Below are 24669 nucleotides of genomic sequence, written 5' to 3'. Positions count from 1 at the left end.
CTGAGCAGCTCCCTTAGAATCAGCCCAGGTGATGAATTAAGAAACTTCTTAGAGATGCCATACAAATATGTTGTAATGGAAAATGGATGAATGTGGTTACAGATGTTCCTCATTTCCAAAGGACTACCCATCAAAATGATCAGTGGAGACATCCAGAAGACCCGCATGTAACCAAAAGTCCTAATCAGAAAATCAGGAGACTATGATATCTTAGAAAAAGATGTGTGCTTCCTCTCCCCTACATGTCTGTGTGTGTGTGTGTGTGTGTGTGTGTGTGTGTGTGTGTGTGTGTGTATTTCTGAATCTGTGTATACATGCATATACATTTATGTAGATGTTGCTGTTGTATATGTGAGTCAATGGCCTTCAAGGGCTTAGAAAAATCAGGGCAAGAGTGGGAGTATTTAATTTGATTGGCATTATGTATGATAAATGTCATAACATTTCTGGCTCCTTACTTTAGTGTGTAAGGACTATTAGCATTCTAGCCTTCTCCATGGCGGCAAAGACTTCCTCCACAAAAGTGTATCTTGATTGTAATGTCTCTCAAAGACATAACACAGCTATGAAAAGTACAAATAGTTAGGTTGTTTTAGCCATTCCACAATTGTATACATGTATCAAATGACTGTGCACTTACAAAACAAGTGAACAATAGCCACTTTTCAATATAAAAGACAAATAATTAAATGTTTTCAGATCTGTCAGAAGTCTCTTGCTATTTTTCTAATATGTTAATGTACTATGAAAGCAATTTTGTCTTATGAATCATCAGTTTTTTCTAAAAGGTTCTTGGTAGAGATACTTTATTTGTCCATTGTATGAAAAACTATAAAAGTGGCTCATAAAATATGGTGAAGAACATGCATTTGACTCATTAAAACAAAATGTAGATTATACAATGTCTTTTGGTTTTCTCATTTTAGATTTTTAAAAATTTATCTGGCACTGGTGAGTGTGTAGAAAAATATATTTACAGTATCTCAGGTTGTATAACTCATGTTAAAATAAATTTTGGTTATCTGCCATCCATTTAAACTCATTGACTTAGTAGAAAATTATCAAAGGTGGCTAGTGAGTAAGACTGTAAAGATAAAAAGATAAATAGATTCAAGTGTCCATGGTCTAAAATTTAGGGGTTTTAAGTCAAGTGTTCACATTAAAATGTTAGGCATTGTGAGATATGCATTCCAGAATGGCCATAAAGTTCCCCAGTGCTGACATCCACATAAAGCCATCTCTGTATCGTTCCCTTTGAAGAAAATATGGTTATCAGATATCTTCCTTTTAGGGGTTCTAAGAATGGCTTTCTTTGAAAGTATTCACCATTATACAACCATCTTTTTTTCTTTGGAAAAGGCATCATGCCCTCAATAGAGCTACAGTGGTGCAGTCTCTCAGTTTCTTCTCCAGCTTCACTTGGCTTGTGTGTACACAGTCAATACTTTCACAGTGGGTGTCTGCTTCTACAACTTATATCGAACCATTTTCCATCCTTACATTAATATCAACAAGCAGCTTTTGGAAAGAACATGTCTTCTATTCTGAGTCTACATAGTAAAGGATGCCTCCGTATTCACCAGCTCCAAGGAGACCTCCCATAACAGCATCCTTGCCTCTGTGCTCACACAGAGTAAGCCAATAAACAAGTCAGGGCATGGGAGTAGGCCACAGCATGAGTCTCCTTCATCGGGGTATTAAATACTTCCACAAAGCCTTGCTAGAGTCATTCCAGCTACTGTGCATGAAACCCCCTTGGAGAGTTAGCCGCATAGAAGACAGAGCTGAAAGATGCTACAGTGAAGTTCTGTCTAAATTCCCAAATGGGAAGTCTTTGTTGTGTTAAGTAGCCTGGGTAAGGTATGTGGCCATTTTGGTTGAGTTTTTACTAAGAAACAGTAATATAGAAATCATGTAAAAACATGTCTGGTCTAGTACACTGGATATCCTCAGAAGGTAAAACCATTTACCTCTATGTATCTGACCTACAAAATTGTGGATATATTGAATTATCTGTCTTTTATTGAACCTAGCTTCTTCATCTAGGCCATATTGATAATAGATCCCTGAATAGATTAAAGCACTATGAGTATGTGATTAACTAAGACAAACTTTAGAAGTGATTTCCATAATGCAAATTTACACACAAAGATAACAGAAGAATCATTTATATACATTTGTTATTTAATTTCCTCTCATTTACTCAATATGTAAAGAAACTTCCCTAAATAAGCATTCTTTCTGATTCTTTATTTTTATACTATCTAGATTCACAGCAATAATCCTTCTAGCTCTTCTGTCTAACCCAGGGTCTGCATGCGTTACACAGTAGGTGCTGGCTGTCTCAAGCAAGTGATGATGCATAGCTCATTACTCAGCAGGTCACCAGAGTCTTCATTGGTATTTATCCCCTGCCTGCATTTTAACTGAAGTCCCCAGGTTTCCCTGGAAACAAGCTGTGCTTGCCATTGGAATGGAGAAACTCTACCTCCTTAATCAGGTCTACTCCCTCCCCTCTCAGTGGTTGCTAACTCCTGAAAGAATTCTAGTCAAGCCTGCTTCCTTCTTGTGTGACCCAGTCACATAGGCACCTATGCTCAGGGAGGTCACAAGGTTGATTTAGTGCCCTTTATCACCTCCTTAAAAGCCTTACTTTTTTTTAAAAGAAAGGACACTGAATTTTGTTTTATGCCATACCCTACAAATGATGCACACAGTTGTGATTCTGAGGATTTACTAATGAGTCATCACTTATGTCAGATAAGAAGCTGTCCTTGCTCCCCTTTGAAAAGATAAACACATAATCCCAAATGGCACACTAATTTCTCCCTTTTCCATTTTTATCTCAGTGAGATAATTGTCATGCAAGGTCTAGTATTCGTTTTAAAAGCCAAGCATTGGAAAAGAATACACAAGTATGTTAGATGTCCACACTCCCTTCTTATCATTTTCAGAGTCATGTCATTTATGGAAGCACCAAAATGCTAGAGTGGAGGCAAAGCTGTAAAATCCCAGGTAAATGGAAGCTTTAAGGAAATGTAACTAAGCTACCTCCCTGAGCAGTTTTCAAAACTGGATCCAATTAAGTGGCTGCCTCTTTGAAAGTCAGGTTAAACATCCATTCCAAATGGAAATCATTTCCCTGCTTGATCACCAACCCACTGCTGCTGTATTCTTTTGTTGCTACTTCTATAATGTGAAGATAAAACGGGGGAAGCAAGTGTCTTTGTCACAGTCCCGATAGACGATGGAAGAAGTGTTGACAATCTCATCAGCCCCAGTCATACGTGCTGACCCTACTCCATCCTTGGTCATCAGTAGCATCTTAAGTGTCTCCTTTTAAGGGGACACCCTTGAGCCACCAGCAGCCATCAAAGCTAACTTGTCAGTCTTTTCTAGAGTTTGTTGACGTGAGAGTCTTTCAGGTCATATAATGGTGCAAGTACGTGTACGCCTAAATTAAAACAGATTTCCTTGGGGAAGAACCTTTCAGAAAGTGAAAACTCCTCTGTGCATCTTAAATAAATAGACAGCATAGAATTAATTGATTTTCAGTCTCACTTGCTGATAGCATTTAGTTTTATTTGGCTCCTTAGCACCTCTAGTTGTGTTCAATTGTATAAAGTTTTGAACGCATGGCCTTCAGATCACCTTGGCCAAAGTCATCTAGAGAGTTTACTAAAAATACAGATGATGTTTCCCATGCTAAATTACAGAAGGCAGTTTTAGAAGTACTACATATGTATAAACTTTACAGAGAAACATATGCCTGCTCAAGTGGTTGAGACTCTCAAGTGACGCACAGTATAATTGTCATAAATGTATTTAACTTGTTTGTAGTTGCTTACATTCATCATAAGTAGAACTACCAAATCGTTTCTAATCCATATTTGTGGAACTTTATTTCCATTTTGTATACATTAGGCTAAAATAATACATTTGTCACTAATGTACAATGAAATAAATTATGTAAAACTTCTATGAGAAATTATAATCAAAAAATTTTAGATACTTAAAAATTCGAGCAAATGATTATGAAATTTCACAAGAATATCCAATCTGTAATAGTACTCTTATTGGTTAAAACTGGAGTGGGTATGGCAATAAGGAGAGAGGGATTTCAAATACTTTTGAAAGAAATATAGGAAGATTTTTCTTGACGGCACTTACGATCAATGGCCACAAGGAGTCAAGGAAGTAAGAAAAGTTTCCTACAGAGAAAATTGTACGGATGGGTAAACCATATGAGAAACTCTTTCTACTGTCAATAATTAATTGTATTCATGTATTAGTGCTCAATTGCAAATATATTTGCAATGGTGTAAGTGAGGAGATCAGAGGTATATTTTCTCTGATTATCATGTGATTTATATTAATCAAACTTGGGGTTCTTAGCTTGGATACAACATACATTTTCCTGTTGAACCATTTTTTCCAGGCCCAGAGGCAATTCTATTATTATTATTATTATTATTATTATTAATCATATGGCACAGGATCCTCAGGAACACTGTTCACCCTGCTTGGGGACAGTTTTCCTAAATGAGGTTCTGAGCATACAAGCACAGCATAGAGATCACATGGAGGTAAGGAACAGACACTGGAATTTGGAGCACCAGAAGACAGTGCAGCTGGGCAAGACTTGTGTGGGACAAGGTGATGACTACCTTCACTGCGAACAAGAAGAGAGGATATATAGGAGGTTCTGAAGTTGTGGGGAGGGAAGAAGGGAAGCAATGATTTTGGAAGCCAAATGTGAGCCTCACCCAGATCTTCTTATTAACACACTGATAACTTTCTGGTCTCCTCAAAAGACAGAGATTTAAGTCAATCATATTTAAAAGCAAGAGCTTGTTTAGGTCTAACCTAAAAAACAAAAACAAAAGCAAAACAAAACAAAACAAACAAGCAAACAAAAAAACAGCCCAGTCACCTGGATCAGTAAGGCAGTGTAAGCATTTCCTTGCCTGCTGACTCTGTCTGCTATGCTTGATACTTCCCCTGGGATTTTCTCAGACTTCTAAGTCTTTAACTCCCAGAAAAGAAAAGTTAGATTAAGATGGTTAGATGGTAACAATGTGATTTGAAATAAGGGATGGCAAACTGTAATTTATTTCTCTTCTTTTGTAAACAGGTTTTTACAATAAGTGTTTACAACTTAACACAAATAAACAAGCAAAAAGGAGATTGAGTTAAGTAAAACTATAGAGTGAAATCAAACCATGTTTTAAAGTACACAGTTTGTACATCCCCAGAAGAAGAGTGGCTCAAGGTTCCCTGCTAATTAAGGACACCACAGCTGTGTTTCCCCAACAGCAGTTGTTGGAAGGCATGCTTCCCAGAACTTTGATCTGGGATGAGCACAGATCTGCTCTGTAATGGTTGTTTGCAGTAAGCATCCAATGGTGAAACAGCTGCTTGCCTAGTAGCCCAGTTAGCCACACATCTTGAGCCGCTGATCAGTAAATCATGTTCATATCCATGTAATCCAAACCTGTGGCCTAAAAAAAAATTCCTTTGTCTAGTAAATACAGATATTACAATTTCCCAACACACCTAACAGGCTGCTCAAGATCAAAGGAGACAAGTTGTATGCACCTTCCTTGTAAACTCTAGAGAGAGTGTATATAAATGAACTTCCTTTTCCTGGCCTCTTCTTATTACCAGCCTCTCTACCTGTCATAACATCCAATCTTCTTATAAAGCAGTGCTTTGTTCTTTAATTTCTAAACTGCCACCAGCAGCTCCAGCTATTATCTGTCACTAAGCTATTTTTCATTTATTCTTTTATCACCTTCTTCTTTCTTTTCATTTTCTTTGTTCTCTTTCCCTTTCTTGCTATTCCTTTTGTTTTCATGTCTCTGCCCTTGCTTCCACTTCTTCCTTTGTCCGGGGGTAAGCATCTATTACCCTAGCTTGGCCACGGAGGGGAGACAGGTGAATTTTTGAAGCTCCTTGGCCCACCAAGCTAGTGAGCTTGGAGAAAGACTATGTCTCAAATAAAATTATAGAAGTGTGATAGAGGGCAACACATGACATCTATGTGTTGTGCAAACACAAATACTTTACACACATATGTATATATTTAAAAATAAGTTCAAATTTCAAACAAACATACTTTCTACAAATAATGCCAGTGTAGTATGTAAGGTTCTTCGGGTCCTATTCAGGATGCTACAACAAATTTCTAAACAGAGAACTGAGATACACCTTTCTAGTAAATGCTATATATTACTCAGGAAAAGAACTTCTCTTCTGAAATCAAAGGGTTGTATGGTCATTAATGGGTCTTTTTCCAGCACTGTTTTAATTGTAAGATGCACTCATTTGCATTAGCTTGGAGTTCAAATTGTTTGCACAAAATGGCTTAAAACAACGTCGGTTTTGGATTTACAGATAAGGAAGCCTTCGTTGCCCTGTGGTCATATCCAGACCCACCTTAACTTCCCCTTGCTGGCCTTCCCCTACTGTTTGGTTTCCTTTATATACTAATGAAATGGTTGTTCCCTCCTCAATGCCACTGGTATATAAGAAGATAGCATAATGTAGGAACTAGCATGCAACAAGAACATACAAAATAATGATCTTGTCCACTGCATCTTCCTGCCTGCCCCTCTCTCTTCGGAAGGTCACCATGAGATCACTTCTTTTGATTCTACACTTATTTCATGATCAATCTTCACTCTTATTAGGAAATGCTCTTTCTCACTCATCCATGGAATTCTCAGTTATATCTTTATAATTATAATTCCTAATTGGGTCTCAACCCTGTCAGGGATTCATCTAACACATACTTGAGGTTCCTATCTCTATCTGTAGCACAGCACTCTCTGCTGAAGAGCATCTGCAGTCACCCTCTTTGACTTACCCAGCTGGATGGTCCACCAAAACTGCAAACCAATGTGAGGGAGAATTCAGCTTCATTTCAATAATGTTTCTGCAGACACCACAATCTTAAATAAGCCACTTAGTTAACCAAATTCTCTGTTTATAGATTTATAAAAGGGAAGAATTTCAATTAGTTAACTCAGTGTTAACTATTAGCAAAGCCACAGTGTGTGTGTGTGTGTGTGCATATGTGTGTGCGTGTGATGACAATGAATTTGCCATCATCTCATCTCTTCCTCTGCATATTTTTTAATTTAGATAATCCCTTTCAATCTTCAAATTCCAGGTTCTATTTTATATAGGCACCCTTTCATGCCTTTGCTATACAAAAAGCTATCTTTCCTCTTGGCCATTTTAATGTACTCCCTGCATTAGTATTATGGGGTAGATGGAATGGCTGAGTGGGCGATGGTCACTGCTCAACTGAGTTGGGATCCTTGTGGTGGAGAGGCAAGCAACTCCCAAGTATCTCTCTTCTGATTTCCACATACATGCCACATCATGAAAGCACACGCATGCATGTTTGTAAAACATACATAAAAACCTAACATAAAACTGCTTTAAATTGAATATAAGTGCGGCTGGTACATTTAAAGTATATTCACTGTAAGTCGCCTCTTTGTTCAATATGTGGAGGAGCACGTGGCTTTGCCTGTAGGCAATAGCAAAATGCTAGCTGATAGAACATCAGTTTCATGACTGTGTGCATTGTATGGTTCTCAGTCTTAACAGACTGAAAAATTGACCCTGTCTACCCTAAAGTAGACAACGAAGCATTTTGATTACAAGGCGTTGTAGTTTGTTATTGTGCTGAACCTCAGAAATTTAAAAAGAAGCTTAAATTGAAATATGATATTATCTTTATGCATTTGTCAGTGCTGGCTTTCCTTTCAGAGTTTAAAAACAGAATATTTGATTAATCATTATTTTAAAGTTGTTTATATTTAATGAAATAAGCTAGAATTCAAAAGCTGATTGAATTAGTTTTTAATTGCTACATAAACAATTATTAGCAATTTAGTGTTTTTGAATAGCACACATTGCTCCTCTTAGTATTATGGTTACCAGAAATTCAACATTGATCTCAGTATGCCAAAATAAATATTTTCAGCATTATATTCTCTATGTTCTAGGGAGAACTGGTTTCCTGTGTTTTACAATTGTTTAGAGACTTCTATATTCCTCCATACATGATTGCTCTCTTCCATCTCCAGGGCTATCAGGGTTACATTTTTGACATTGGTTCCAATGCCTTCCATCTTTTTTACTATAGTCAAGGGCAATTACTGTTTCTTTGTTTCTCTCTCTCTCTCTCTCTCTCTCTCTCTCTCTCTCTCTCTCTCTCTCTCTCTCTCTCTGAGACACAAGTTTGTGTTGAGCACACCCACACTGTTTGCACAAATGTCCCCCTTCTCAAGGTCAGAAACATTAAACACACCTGGGAAACCCTTTGCTGATTAAGTGCCATTATCTCCAGTTTGACCTTTGAGGAAGAGATAGTTGGGTGTTCAATATTCTGCAACTACATGAGTGGAAAAGAAATATAAGCATGCACATTTGAAAAGTAAAACATACAATTTTAGTTGCATACACTTAGCTCAGAAGTTCTGTGTTAAAACCTTTCTATTTTTGTGTCCACTGCATTCTAAAAGCATTTCCTCCAATTCTCTAAAATTTAAACATTCCCAGGAGCAATCATTTTGTTTTTGCCAGACATGATTCCCACACAAACACCCATCATGACAGACAACCACAGGCCTATGGGGAGTTACAGGAGGTCCAGGTTGCTGGGCATTTCTTCTAGGACAAGGACTTCGAGGGCTGTCCCCAGGAAGCTGAAAGTACTGCAAGAAGAAAAACCTAGCATGGTGATTTATGCCTGACACACAGACAACAGACTTCATAAATCAACATCTGAAGGCTTAAAACACACTGATGTTCCTACATGAGCAGGACTAGACAGAGGCAACGGTGATGAAGTTTGACTCTAGTTGTCCTCAAACCAGCTAGACAATATCAGTGATTAAGTAGAAAACAGAGCAAATCATTCCATCTCTCACTGAGAGTTCTATGCTCTTACATACTCAGAACCCTTTCAAATACATCAACCCATGCACAGAATCCATCCAAGTGAACCAAAAAGAAACTTGGCAGGTTTGCCTATGTGTTTGGTCAAATGTTTGAAACATTTTGAATACAGGCATAATCTCAAATAAATGTAGTAATATCCCAAAACCTCAGGTGAAGTTCTATGTTACCCTGTCAAAAAGTGTATACCTTCATGTCAAAATGGAATATAGCAGACAAGAATCTATTATATTTACAGGTTAAATTTTAGCACAGTTAATTTACACACAAAAATCCAGTCTGCTTCATTGAAAAGTGTGTCTTTGTCTTCTTTCTTGCCTTGTTAGGTACACCTGGCTCATATGTAGGGCCTGGTGACAATATTTAGATGAGGTTAAGTGTGTGATATTGTTCGCACAAAGGAATGCCATGGCCAGTGTTCTGTTAACTCATCAGCAATATCAATTTGGCAAGTGTGGGTAAAACGTGTTGTTTGAAGTCAAATTAGAAAATGAAAATCAAATTAACTTTAGTAAAAGAGAAATGTAAATAGTCTATGCTAAATAAAATAGAATCTTGAAGATAAATGTCTAGAATGTGAAATTAGTCACCAGGTATTTATATTCTGAATTTGTTGTAGCCAATACAGAAATAATTTTACATGACCTAGAATGATGTCTGACCCAATGCTGGATAATACACAAAACTCATTTTCTCACTCACCAAAGCAATTCCTATAAGGCGGCTACTCTTCCTGATATATCAGTCCAGGAACTTGGTTTTCAATAATAAATATACCAAATCAAGTCACCTGAAACCACAAAGTCTATCTTCAGGTTTTGGTTATGAGACTAGCCTTTAAGGGCCAAGTTATCTTTCCAGCTCAATGGAGCCTATATTCTTATAGTTCCTCAGAGAAAATTTATGATGATTAAATAAAATTATTCATGTACCTGGGAAAAGCAACCATCATTGTAATACTAAGATATCTCAGAAATGTTAGTATTAATTTATTTACTTAACACAATTGTAATCAGTGCATATTTTTGACAGTCTAGATAACCTATGAGACGTTTTCTACCTTACAAAGAATTCACTTCCACAGAATGGCTTATAGGAAGATATGCTGTATTTGAAATAATTATTTTCAATGATTATAAATATATCATCTCATAGAATAATTTATTATCTTAAATAGATTTCTTGTGTATGTATGTATGACATGAGTGTGTGTGCATGCATATAGGCCTTCATGAGTATGTGTGAGTGTTTCCAAGTATGACCTGATTACTCTCTGGAGATCCACTTTGACAAGCAGTAACCCTCATTATTATAAAAGTCCACTGATTTTAAAGAGACGTGTCCTCCGCTCCACAATGACAGAGAAATGTGTACATCATCCTTGGAGTATTTTCATGTGTTATTCTCAATTGATGGTAGGTTGTTCTCAACGCAAACACATTTCTACAGCTATCAAATTTTACACGAGTATTTCTGAGAGTTCCCTAAAACTCAGTCTTCCTGGCACAGCAGCTCATTCAGAATGCCATTTCAAGAGCAGCGACTGCCAACACCTCTAGTTATAAAGAAAGCAGTTCTTCTGCAGTGTTGCCAGGCAGGCATTTTCAGGCTCTGGTCACACATGTGGCACACACTTCAAAACTCTGCCTACTAAGAAGACTTCCTGGAGCCAGCATTCCAACTCAGTACTCATCCAGCTAAACGGAAGCTAATAAGAAGCATGAAATGGTATATTCCATATAGGAGTTGTGGTGGAGGACCACTCACAATGATCCTACCCTAAAAAATCCCACAATGCTGTTAAATCATCCTAAATCTTTGACACCATTCACAAGAACACTAACCCTTTCATCAAAGATCACATCCTGATTCACGTGTAGTGCTAAGAATGGAAACTTGACAGAATGTATCTGAACCTGGCCCAGACACTTAAATATTTTCATAACTCCAGAAGCAAAAGGAAAACAACCTAAAATCTCTTGACTGTGTAATAAAGTCTGCTCTGGGCCAGTGATCTGGATGCTAGTGGTAGGTGGCAAAGTTAAAGGAGAATTATTAATCCCATGATAGCATTTACCAACCTTCCTAAAGGCTAAGATTTTTTAAAAAGGAAATTGAATATTAAGGAATAAAACAAATTGTTGATTTTACTTACACACACACACACACTAAATTTCTTTAAAGTTATTAGCAAGAATTTTTAGAAAATAATTAAGTACATTCAACTTAAAACTTTACTAAAGTAGCATGCAATGCAATTTTCCACAGAAGAAATTTTATTTGGGGAAACGTGAATGTCTATATAGTCTCCAGGGATTAGAAAATACTTTTCTAAGATTAATTTTATGAAATTCTATGTTTATCAACCCAAATAAGGGAAGGTAATCTTTTTTCTGTAAAAGACCAATGAATCTCTATAGGCTTTGCTGTCTGTAACCTATCTCCAACCCCGCTGATTCTCTTCTCTTATCCTCTCTGTCACTCTTCTTTCTCCTTTTATTTAATTACTTTGCTTCATGACACACAAAGGAAAATTTAATTTTAATTTTTGCACGTTGGGTCATGAGCCATAGCCTGATAATTTAACCTGACAGTCTGATGATGAAGTTTAATTATCAGCATCCAAGACTCAGCTAAATTCTATAATGATAATGAGTTAAATAATAATCAGGGTTTGAGTCCACACGGCCAAATTGGAGGTTCTGTGAGCTACAGTGTCATTCATAATGCTCATACTGGGTACACTTACATAATTACATACTATCCTATTTGAATACCAATGACCTTTCACATTGGTTTTCTCTATGGAAACTCTCTTGATAACAGAAACTTTCATTGAATCCCCCTGAAGGTCTCAAGATAGCAGAGTATAAGGGGAACCATGATAATAGCTTTCCTTATTGTCACCGTAATCGCTGTACCATATTCATTTATGACAATGGAAATACTCTCCTTTACTTTAAAAAAATTGGCACCATCCAAAGAACTTGACTTCCCCCTACTTACATACAGAATTAGTTATGCTTAGGACAATGATTAAGTGGTTTTCTCAAAAGCCATTTCAGAAAAGGTTAACTGGCTCTCTGATGATATATACAAAGAAATATTTTTAAAAGAAATGTCATTTCAGATCAGTGTACTATTTATCCCAGCTTCATAACTGTTGAAACATTTGTCCAAAAATTACAGTGTTCTCTGGTTGGTCAACATAAGTAATGGTCAGTGGTTAAGACAGTGAGCATCTTTCCAGAATGGTGCTGTGGGCAGAGGCCTTGCCACAACATGCACTCTCCTCCTTGGACAGAGTTCTCAAGACACTCCTGAGGCTTTGTAAGCAATCATTAGGGAAGTCTCCACTATAATTAAAAGCATATGCCCAAACACAATTTCTGAAATGACACACGTGTTTAGATACACACATAAAAAGTCTTTGACGTATGTGGGAAGAAAAGCCAAAGCATCTTTGCAGGATGCTTCTTGCTCTCTTCTATGTAAAGAAACACTGCTGAACAGTCTCAAAAGACTTGAAAATTCCACCCATGAAATCTACGTTTATTATGCAGATTTTCACAAGAAAGCAATCCCATGATGACATCAACAATCACCTTCTAAACAGGTTTCAAAAGAAGCAAACAGGCGACAATCATCTAATTAACAGACACGGAGAGAAGTGGGACTCTAAAATGGCACTGTCGAGAAATGTAGTTTTTTTTTTTTTTCATGAAAATTCCACCTTGAATATTTTGTCGTTCTAAAGAAAGCTCTTTGTGTTAATTTAGTAATCATGTATAAGACCATATGTATATGTAAGTGAATATTGTCTTCTGAAAGCATGCACGAATTCATTTTATTGCCTGGGTAAGAGTGGACATACTCAAACGCTTGTGATATGCCTATAGAGAAATTACAGGTTACAAAGAATTCAAAGCATGAGAACGACATGCCCTAGAGAATGCAATATGGGGGCGCACATCAAGCATTAGTTAGAAAGTCTTGGAAGAGTATAAACTGAGTTTGCATCACAGAATTTGAAATCATCATTCATCCATTCACTTGCTAAGGATTACTGACATACATTTAAAATTTGTTTGCTCATGATACATAATTAAATGTGGTCAAAGAATATATAAGAATAAGAAGACATAGAAAGAACCTCCAGATACACCAACGTACAAGAAGAACGAGGACAAGAATTATATGCCCCATGGATGAAGCAACAGACAAGGATAGATTCTGAAATGCAAGGGCAGGGAGGTATCTTAGTGGTCAGAGCGTGAGAACATTCAAGAAGTCTGTAGTGAAATAGCAGTGGCAGTGGGGAGAATACTCACTAGTGCTTTGTGTGTGGGAAGAAGTTTCCTAAGCCAAAATTGGTGTAGGATGAAATAATTGGATCTAGGGATTGAGATGATAATGGACAGCAAAGGTCCTAGAGATGGCAGGATAGACAAGAGATAACGAATGATTAGATTAGGAAGGAAGGATTTTATGCGTCAGAAGCCACGGAAGCAAAGCAGGACCAGCAATCATCCAGATTCTTTAAGGCGTGCCAAAGAATACATTTTAGAAGATTCTCTGTCTCTAGGATTTCAAACAAAAATTATGTGTGAATGGAAGATTCAGATCCAGGGTTTTAGTCATAAGAAGGGATAAAATAAGAACTTCATAAGAAAAGCATTTAGCCAAGAAAAAGTTACCACATTTTTGAAGTTGGTTGAAATCTTAGCATGACTCCTTCAACTCAGACTACATGCTTCACAACCACCACATTTTACTGTGACTTTCACAGGCATGTTTTATGTCTGTTTCCTTAATTAGAAGACACACTGCGTACTTCATAGAGTTGTTTTTACATTCTAGAAAGACAACTGATGAGATAGATCTGTATTGCTGCCTCCAGAGCAGAAAGTGTGTGAGATCCTGCTGTTTAGACAATATGGAGGAACCTCAGAGACTTTGTGTAAATGGAATCAGGCAGGCATGGAATTTGTAATCTTCTCTAACCATCAGGAGAAGGCTACTTTCTCCAATCTAGTGCTTTGCAAACATAATGTGCATTAGAAACACCAGAAGGGCTTGCTTAAGCACAGATGGCTGCGTTTCATATCTGCCATTCTTGGCAGAGAGCCTACAGATGTACTTCTAACAAGGTCTGGGTGATATTGATCTTGCTAGTCTGAGGACCACACTGTGAGAACTAATGCTATAAAACACTTATAACTCATCGTCCCCAGTAAGGAAAGTTTTTGTAAATAAGACTATTTTTGTTGAATATCTCGTTAAAAAACTTGAAAATTTAGGATGCTGGCTCTATTAACACAGAAGCCACAATATTTTCCAAATGTCTTTAATATTTTCCAAATATCTGTCTATACTTCACTCATCTTACCAGGGTTACTGAGAATGTCTTGTCTATCATTATCATTTTGGAAAATGATTCCAAGTCTTTATTAAGAAGTCACAGATTCTGCTCCATTCAGAAGGATACTATCATATTTAAAACTCCCTTCTGGCCCCTAATTACCCCTCTTTGTGTTTATTTTTCACTTTAATATAGCTAAGAAACTATTTTGGATGTTTTGAGTATATGAACTTCAGTTGTTTGTCACAGCCTCATAAGTAATTTATTAACTCCTTTTACAGTTGTAGAAAAGGAGGCAGGTAGAGACTAAATCCCTCACTAAAGACCAAACAAAAGGAAACATTGATATCCTTTTAGTTTTAATAATTTGGTCTTACCTTTTCATCTAAATTACTGCATAGTCTTTTACAGTATAACATGAGCTTAAACGCCTACCTGTGCCCAGAAACAGAACATGATATCGTCCATCAGCAGCATTCACACGGTCCACAGCTATCTTTGTGTACTTGTAGTCAGTGCCTATGCGGACGATCAGAGGCCTTCTGTGGATGGGGTAGATGGAATTGTACATGAGAGGGTGGTTCCGAATAAAAGTGACAACGTCATCTGGGAAGTCCTTGGTGGTTCTCATATTGGGTGTAAAGGCCCCTCCTGGGCACTGAAAAAAGCAATAATAAAGAAAAGAAATAAATTAATAAAAAGCATCCCTTTGTCATAATGATAATCATTTCCAAAACACTTAAAAAGTCAACTTGACATGTTCAAAGCACATTGAAGATCCACTGAGAAGAACAAGAGTCTGATCTTAGAGACAGAGAAACCACTATCCGTAGAAAGTTACTATATGACATGCATTTCCTTAAGTAACTGAATAATTTTTGTCTCCTTGTGCCAGAGCATTTGTACAGAGGAGGTGATGCACCCTTGAATATGCCCTAGCTTTTTACTCCTTTCAGCAGTCATTGCTCTATTTCTTATTTTGTACATGGAAGTTTATTGTTGGCAAGAACACCTGTGGACACAACCTAGTGCTGCGATCATATAAAAATAAATTAGATTGCCATTGTCATATTTAATTGGAATGCTGATGCAAAAGAGTCTCTTTCTAGATGATCTCCCTTCCCTAGAGAGATCTTGAAGTTGGAGCTGAGCTCAGTGTTGGGGGTGAGATCTGATAACTTATTCTGGAAGAGCATTCCACCATGTCTATTGGCTTTAAAGCAAAACACCAATAGCTTAGAATGGCTTGCCATCTCCTCTCTACACTGAATCCAGGTTGCCTCTGTAGCTAGTGCTATCCCAGAATGTCAGGTGCAATTCTCTTTAGATCTTGGCACCCACAGTTGTCTACCTCACAGCTTCTGCTCCAGCCTAGGCCCAGTCTTCTTCCAGGGTGAGCACATCTATGGAACTAGCTCCTGTTCATCTCTCCTCTGTCTCCTTAGCTGGATTTCCCCCTCACAACCCTTTATGAAATTGCTTACATATTGATTGCTTTAATCATTTTTGCATGTTTGTTGTCTGGATTGTAAGCTGTGTCAGTGGGCATTAGATCTGTCAATCTTGTTTAGTATATTGGCATATAACAAAATTGGCAATACAACTATTGTCTGATAAATGTCGTTGTGTTCATTAGATGATGGTGCCTGCAATCTTGGTATAAGGACCTGATAAAATGGAAGATTCCCTTCTATCCAGAAGAGCCTCAAGTTTTCATGGGCAGAAGCAGTAATGATATTAAAAACATGGACAACTGGGAAGGTTGCACAGTTCTGTAAGGTGGCCCAACAATGGCTTCAGAGGAAGAAGTTTCCATTGTTAGCCAGGACCCAATGTTCAGGTAAAATGGAACTGCTGAAGCTGGAAGTTCGAACACAGTAACTAATAGCATCCAAGTATTAGGTCCTGTGAGCCAAATTGTCAAATACAATACACTGACTTGTACAAAGGACATGTGCTTAAGTATACTAAATACTTCATAACATATCTTCAGAAATAAAGTTGGGTTTTATATTTCTATTGAAATAAATTATCTCTGCTGTAGTTTTTACTTAATATTTAAGGAGGTTCTACAAAACTGCTGCTCTTAGCATCTTGGTAACTGTGATATGCTATAAGGACTGTGACCCTTTAGGACGTTACGCCTCACTCAAAGCTGACAGCAACCCTTAAAATGAACTGTTTACTTCTATCAGGTACATAGGACGAACACTGCTAGATTTTAACAGAAGGCAGAAATGGGGAGTTTTATGCATAATCTGTCAAATCTTTACTGCTGATTTAGTTATGAAAGAGGAACAACACAGGAAACCAAGCAAGATTTGCCATCTTCTGGGCTAAACCTTTGCATTAACTGGCCAATGATGCCAGTGTCTTTGTGTCAGCACGACAGGCAAACATTCACACAAGTCTGCCAGCAGAATTCAAATACAAACCCATTACCATCAAGAAACTTTAGATCAAGATCAATCAACTTAACCAAAACTTTTTATAGGATACACATACAGACACACAGACACACAGACACACAGACACACAGACACACACACACACACACACACACACACACACAGAGACACATACACACACACAGAGAAGCATGCACACACTCACACACGTTCTGTTTTTAGAGAAAATCAACGGGAACAATGAAAAGATTCATGAAATCAATAATAAAAGTCAGCCTGTCCCTGAATATTCCCATGATCTGGGAATATGTTTTCATTACAAGAAAAAAAATGTTTCAATATTCCTGTCTCTAAATTTCCTAAAATGAAGGCCAAATGCGGACAAAGAATTTAAGTTGAGGTTGTTCTGAGCTGACAGTTGTGTTCCATTCTTCTTCAAAGTATGGGTTTTGCTGTTTTCAGCCCTCATTCTTCACACAAAGCGGAAAAAGGGCAATATGATGACCACTGAATGGAACTATGGAAAGAACAATGCAAGGGTAATTTCTGCAGCTCCAGACACGCAGAAGACACCACTAATTACAGCTTGCTGAGTTGTGCCACCTTCCTAAGCGTTTGTAGGAACTCTTGCTGGAACACTGTAAAACCTCCACCGTTAACACACATCGCTTGGCATTTTGTACAACTTCCAATTGTTAGTTTGATTTATGATTTCCTTTAATAATTCTTTCTTTTGTTCTTTGAAATTATGCTATAATTACCTATTTTATGCCTCTCTCTTTCCTCCTTCCACACTCTCCCCTATGTCCTTTCTTGCTTTCTTTAAAATATTTGGCTCCTTTTTCACTAATTGTTATACACATGAAAGTGATGACTTTATTAAATTATCAGTATCCTACTTAGAACTTTTACTTAAAAATAAAGATCGTAATGAAAGCTTTGTTAAGGTTGCTCAAAATCAGGCTGGTTAAACAGGTAACAGAAATCAATAGTTTTCAAAAACTATTTTTATTGTTATATGCTTTATTATTGTTGTTGATATTGATTTTGGTGGTGGTGGTGATGTGTGTGTGTGTGTGTGTGTGTGTGTGTGTGTGTGTGTGTGTGTTGGAAGGATAACATTGCAGAGTCAGCTCTCTGTTTCTACTTTACATAGGTGCCAGGAATCAAATTTAGGTGATAAAGTTTGCAAGACAATTTTCTTTACCTGCTCAGCCATCTTGCCAGCCCCTAATCATTGATCTTTACATTTTTATAATCGGTGGCTCATCTTCTCCTACTTTTGCTATGGATGCACAATGCACTCCTCCCTTAGAAATAAGACTCCCCTAGTATGACATCATTTTCAGATTTAGAAAAGAAGCAATTCTGATATGAATCATTCCTCTGCTTCATGCCATACGATTAGCAGCCAAGGCAAATGGAGTTGTAGAAATGGTGACAAGATAAAAAGCTGTCTTCCTCCTCTCAAACTCTATCTGCACTGGGGCATGTCTTCAGTGAAATACTGCCAAATATTTAGTGTAAAATAATGTTTTTATCATCTTCAGGTACAGGTAAGTATGTACATAGGTACCTTGAAATATTGTGAGTTATCTTCAAGAAATTTCAACAGTTCAATTGCACACAGGAATCTTTTTCAGAGTTGATTGTTGTTCAGGATTATAGATAGGTACCCAGTTTTAACTATCTGATCAGAACTAAGGGTCTGTAAATTAAATTGGAATTATTATTGTACTTTGTATTTACCCAACTGCCTGTGGCTGGAGGGATCATAGACTCTAGGGGAGAATCTCCTACTTTGATATTCTCCTATAGCAATAGAATTTTTAATGGCATTGCAAATTTCTATCTTTATATCTACAGATAAATATAGTTATCATCCATGAAGATTTTCTAAGCAGATGGACATTACAGAGACTCATAAATGGTCAAAATGTAAAGAGTAGGTGACTGGAGGGTACCCAATCCCAGCTATGTCTATTATATAACCCTCCGTCTAAGGATAGAATAGCCCCAAATAGGAAAGGGTAATAGATTTATAAGAGTAAGAGGCTGAAGACACCTGTTTCTGGCTAGTGTTCCCCAAACATGACAGGAAAGCTGATCCTATGAGATCTCAATAATTTGATTCCATAAACAAGACCTGCATAATGTATACCAGATGACATGCCAATATGAATGTGGGGAATTTCACAAGAACTTACCACTAGATGAAGGAGGCAGGGTAGAGTCAGACCTGAACCTACTAGGCTAGTCAATCCCATGTAGTCATCTCTAAAGTACATTAGTTTGTGTGTGAGCAACAATAATAATAGAAACAATAATAATTAAAAAAAGTCATGTGTTTGAGAACGTTGTGGTAAGGGAGAATATGCAAGGGGCAAAGGGGTAGAAATGATGCGAATACAAAAAGAAAATGATAGCAGAATCAACAAGCATTATCATAAAACAGCCTCATTCTGTAGGTTAATTTTATCATACATATTAGTATTAAGTAATTTTAGATAAACTCAAGTGTTGTTTTCCTGGTTATTCTATCCTATTTTGAAGCAGAGGTAAATACCAGTTTCTGAGACATTTTGACTAATGATGAAATGCCAAGGGAGAAGGTGAAAACAAGGATTGTCATGTAAATGAGAGCATTAACAGTTTCATCCCTAACTCCTGGGTTACACTCAGGTGGATATAGCACCCCTGCCACTAATCCTCCCATGGTCTCCTCCTCAGATCTGTGATGGAGGTCCATCAGTTCCAATGCAGTTCTAGACTACTGCATATATGAACATTCTTTGAATATTTATTTTTTTCTAAATGCCATTTGATGAGTCCTGTAGTGAACATTAGAACAAGAGATTATGGCTTTACAGATATAAGCACACTACTAAAGAAGAAAAACAGCTTTTTGACAACATAGTAATGGCTGGAGACATACATAAAATATAAATGACAGATCATGGTCCAGGACCAATTGTCATAAACATGAATGAGTCAGTATTTTTAAAACCAATTTGCAGAGGCACTGAGGGTTCAGCAGGTTTATGGCCTGAGTTCCATTCCCAAGACCTACATTGTAGAAGCTGAAAATTGACCCTACCTACTTACCTATTTGCCTAAACACACACACACCACACACACACACACACACACACACACACATCACTCACTAAAATAAATATAAAAGTAAAATTATAGGACTGAGCAGGTAATATTTATGAGTACACACACAGTTATAAATACTAAAAATTTATAAATTTTATGTGCTAGCAAACAGCCCAACTAGCATGAAACAACAAAGAGGCCATGAATTTGAAAGAGAGCAAAGGAGGCCTTGGAGGGAGTAAAGGAAAGGAAAGATAGAATTTTGAAATTATAACCTCAAAAATAAAGAAAAGAAAAGAAATTTAGAATCATGGGTAAATAGGACTTCTAGGATCAGTGAAGAGACTTGAAGTATAGCAAACAGGCTGTGCTCTTCAGGGAACTGTTCTGGTACACATGTCTAAATGGGAGTTTAGAATGAACACATTATTTGGTTCTGTTTCAGCTGGATGTACAGGTTATACAAAGAGTCTACAGAAGCTTTATCCTCACAGCAACAGGATAATGTAATGCATTAGCTCAGCCACAGAGAGTCTGAAGTCTTTGGATGCCCTTTGCAACATACCAAAGGTGTCTTGTTTCTTCCACAAACTTGAGATACTTATGGAAAAACATTATGACACAATTGGCAGCCTTCCCAGCACTTAACTTGCGCTTGCTGGTTGGGCTATTTGCTAGCACAGCTACACACCCTGCTTTGAAGGAAACACCTACAGGGAACACGAGAATGAGGGTATAAGATTTCTGCCAGTGTCCTATACTTAAAAACAAAGTTATATATTTATGAGGTTGACCCAGCAACCTGACTACTGTGTGCAGAAATGAAGAATGGCAATCACAGTTGATCCCTCATTGGGAAGACTTCAGAGACAGGAACAGCATTCTTGACCCTAGAGGAAAAGGACTGTTTGAATTCACTTGGCTAAAGATCTTCTGGCTACAGAAGCAGGAAGCACTGAGCTGAGGCCACCACTGGCAACTGAGTTAGAAAGCTGACTTCATGCTGTTTTGCTGGGCTCAGGGTGGAGTGACCAGATCTTCAGGGAAGCATACTTCTCTAGGAGGAGTTTTGGGGTCATTCCTCCACCCTGCCCCTTTGATTCCCTAAGGACCACTCATCTGACAATTTCTGGATTTAGAGGAGCTGTTGTGGTCTCAATACCAGATGTAAGAAACCACATTATAGAAACATGTCTTAAGCACTGACTACTCCCTTTTTTGCAGAGTCTGTTCCAGATGTGTGTCACTAATCCCTGGCTCATTCCACACTGTTTTAGAACGGAGGAAAATGCTTATTCTTAAGAGCTTAAAAAAAAAAATGAGACTGTTAGCAGAATTTTCTAATTTAGCCTTGGTTTATTTGTGGAGAAGGGTTGATCTCTTCCCACAGTGTACACAACGATTGCTTTTCAACAGTGGTTTTCTGTGTGATGCTCAAAGCCTTGTACCCATGTCAAAGTGGCTTTTAGGGGCCATCTGGGTAAAGAGCCATAGTGGGAACTGAGGCTGGTGTAGCTGCTTGAAGATCTCCCACCCTGGCTAATTTCAAGTTACTGCCTGGATGTCTTTGGTTGATAAAAAGAAACAAATACTACAAAAAAAAAAAAAAAAAAAAAAAAAAATCAGTTCTAGGGAGAGAAGAAGGAACAAGTCACCCTCAGAACATTGTTCATGAAATTCTGAGCCCTCGGTTTAATAAATGTACCTTTTTCAATTTTTAAATGCTTTAAGGGGGTTTCACTTAAGCAACAGGAAGGGGTGCATAGAGTTTTATTGCGTTTGCAAGCTCATTGCTCCTGTACTATCTGTTCACGTCCTGGAGAAGCTATTCCAGATCACTATCACCTCTTACTTTCTTGTATTAAAGTATAAACTTAATTAGGCTACATTCTAACCATTTTACGATTATGATTCACCCTTGAATAAGTTATTAGTGAGGCTTCTGGAAATATATGAAGTAATTTGAATGAAATAAAGAGATTTTTACTCCTATAAAATTTTCTCAACCTTTTCTCGTTTCTCTCTTCCTAGGTCAGTTTTGTTTCAGATCTACTGTCAGACTTGAAGTACCCTGAGATGACTCTATCTATTGATAGTTTTCCTTCATTTTAGAAGCAGGTAGTCAGTGTTCTGCCCAGGTTATTTTGAGCTGTAAACATCAAGGAGACACTATTTTCAAAGGGAATTGAATCAAGCTAGTTGCTAGACATGATAATTACAGTATTTTATGTATAATAATTTTAGGGATCAATAGCCATTCTAATAATTTTCAAAAGTAACCAAAAGTTATTTCTTCTACACACACACACACACACACACAAATCAATGTGTTCCGTCTAAGTCTTTTATTTTTATTTTTTATTATTTTTTTTAATTTTCAGGAGATAGAGTCTCTTTAATCTTAGTGGATGATTTAAAAACTTCACAGAATAACTTAAAACATTCAGAAAACAAAGGACTCGACAGTATAAAACTGCGCTTTTGTGCTGTAAAAATAAAGTGAACCAACACTTTAGAAAGCCTGGTGAGATGCATATCTTAAATATGATTTTTAAGACTTTTATTAAGAACATTCATGTCCACAGGGAAGAGTGGGAGGAAGGATTGTAGGAGCCAGACAGGTCAAGGACACCATGAGAACAAGGCCTGCAGACTCAACCAAGCAGGGCCCACAGAGGCTCACAGAGACTGAAGCAGGAATCATGGAGCCTGAGTAGAACTGACTAGACCCTTTGCATACATACTGTGGTTGTGTAGCTTGGGTTTATTTTATTTTATTTATTTTTTTTTTTTCTGGGACTCCTAACAGTAGAAATGGGGATTTCTCTGACTACGTTTAGAATCCTTCTATTCCTACTGGTTTGATTCATCCAGGCTTCATATGAGAGTTTGTATCTAGTCTTATTGTAGCTTGTTATGCTTTGCTAAGTTGACATTCTTAGAGGCCAGAGGGGAAAGAGAGAAGCAATGGATCTGGGGGAGACTTGAGGTGGGGGGAAGACAGAGAGGAGAGAAGGGAAGGGAAACTGTGGTTCAAATGTGTTGTATGAAAGAAGAATAAATAAAACAGGGGAAAGAATATTTTTATCTGTGTACATCAGAGAGAGCAGCTCATAGGTTTTAATTAATTTCATTATGCCTTTATATGGTTTTACCTTCAAGCGAATACTACTTCAGTGGAATAATTTTGGTAGTGTTTCATCCTTTTTGAAAATTTTATAAACAGCTTGATCAGTAATCTTGTCAGCTCTTCCATAAAAGTTTTGTAGAATGGAGCAGTGAACACATCTGGCCCTCCTCGAAGGGAGGGTTTTATTGCTGCTTCAGTTTCCTTGTGTGTTGTTACTTGTTGTTTGTGTTTTCTTGATTTAACTCTAGCAGGTCATATGTGTTTAATAATGTATCAAGTTCCCCTAGATTATCAAGATTTCTGGGATATAACAGTATTCCCTAACAGTTATGTGTATTTTCGTGGAGTAGTCTCTAATTTTATTATTTTGAATTTTACTTTTCTTCTTGTTAGCTCAGCTATGGATCAGTAAATCTCATGTATCTATTGATAATATTGTGCTTGATTGATTGGATGTACATGTTCTTTACATGTATATTTGGTTAGTATCTGCCATGAAGATACATGGTAGTGGCTCATCTTTTCATCCCGGCCCTTGGGAGGCCAGCTTGGTACACAGAGTGAGTTGCAGGAGAGTCAAGGCTACAAAGAAAAACCCTGTCTCAAGCAAACAAACAAACAAATGTGCCTTGATCTCTCTTATTCTTACTGCCTACTACTTTTGAACTTGTGTTGGCCTTACTTTTCTAAGACTTAAGCACAGGGTAGGTTATTTGAGATATTTGATATTTGATTAGATTTATTCATTTAATGAGATTGGTCAGTCTTTTGCCTGCATGTATGTAGGTGCATCACATGAGTGCTTGGTCCATGAGAAGTTCAGAAGAGGGCATTGAGCTCCTGGAAGTGGAGGTATGGATGGTTGTGAACCTGCATATAGGTGCTGAGAACAAACCTGTATCCTCCAAGAGCAACAAATGCTCTTAACTGCTGAGCCTTGCATCCAGACCATTTTATAATATTTATTAATTTTACTTTATGGGAGAGTGTTTCACATATATGAATGTATGTTCATCCTGTGCATACTTGGAACACACAAAGGTCAAAAGAGGGCATTAGAATGAACTAACCAGTACCCTCAGAGCACGTGTCTCTAGCTGCATATGTAGCAGAAGATGGCCTAGTCGACCATCACTGGGAAGAGAGGCCCCTTGGTCTTGCAAACTTTATATGACCCAGCACAGGGGAATGCCAGGGCCAAGAAGTGGGAGACTAGAAGGTGGGTAGGGGAGCAGGGGTGGGGGGAGGGTATAGGGAACTTTTGGGATAGCATTTGAAATGTAAATAAAGGCCTGCAGAAGCAATACAGCTTCTGGGAAAGATCCCTTTTCTGGCTCCAGTCACCAGGCACCTTTGCCTCCCAAGGAGGAGTATCTGCCCGGGAGGAGTGCCTGTACACTGCCGGAGAGAGGGCGGCCTGCAGAAATGACACAGCTGCTGGGACAGACTCCTTATCTGGCTCTGGTCATCTGTTGCCTTTCCTGCCCGAGGAGGGGTGCCCGCCCGGGAGGAGTCTCAAGGCCTGAGCTGGCAGGAGAGCCAACTTTGCTCCGGTTCCCTTAGGCTCCAGTCTGCTCTGGCGAGAGTGTGGACCACAGAAGCTACACAGCTTCGGGACAGACAGAAGCAACCTAACTTCTGGGACAGAACCTGTTTCGGGCTCCAGAAATTTGGGCACCTTCCTCGCCAGA

The 24669-nt window shown here is 37.9% G+C and overlaps 1 protein-coding gene across 1 annotated transcript in view; it reads right to left on the bottom strand.

Moving 5' to 3' along the window:
* Sema3c (semaphorin 3C) overlaps positions 1-24669 on the bottom strand; it is a 148571-nt gene that overhangs the window by 19150 nt on the left and 104752 nt on the right. Inside the window, exon 12 of the mRNA XM_021188608.2 lies at positions 14774-14996. Coding sequence (XP_021044267.1) covers positions 14774-14996 — 223 coding nt within the window. The remainder of the gene's footprint in view (positions 1-14773; positions 14997-24669) is intronic.

The sequence above is a fragment of the Mus pahari genome, chromosome 2 (genome assembly GCF_900095145.1).
Source record: "Mus pahari chromosome 2, PAHARI_EIJ_v1.1, whole genome shotgun sequence".
NCBI lineage: Eukaryota > Metazoa > Chordata > Mammalia > Rodentia > Muridae > Mus > Mus pahari.
Note: the sequence above shows the minus strand (reverse complement) of the source record. Positions and strands in the feature narration are given on the sequence as shown.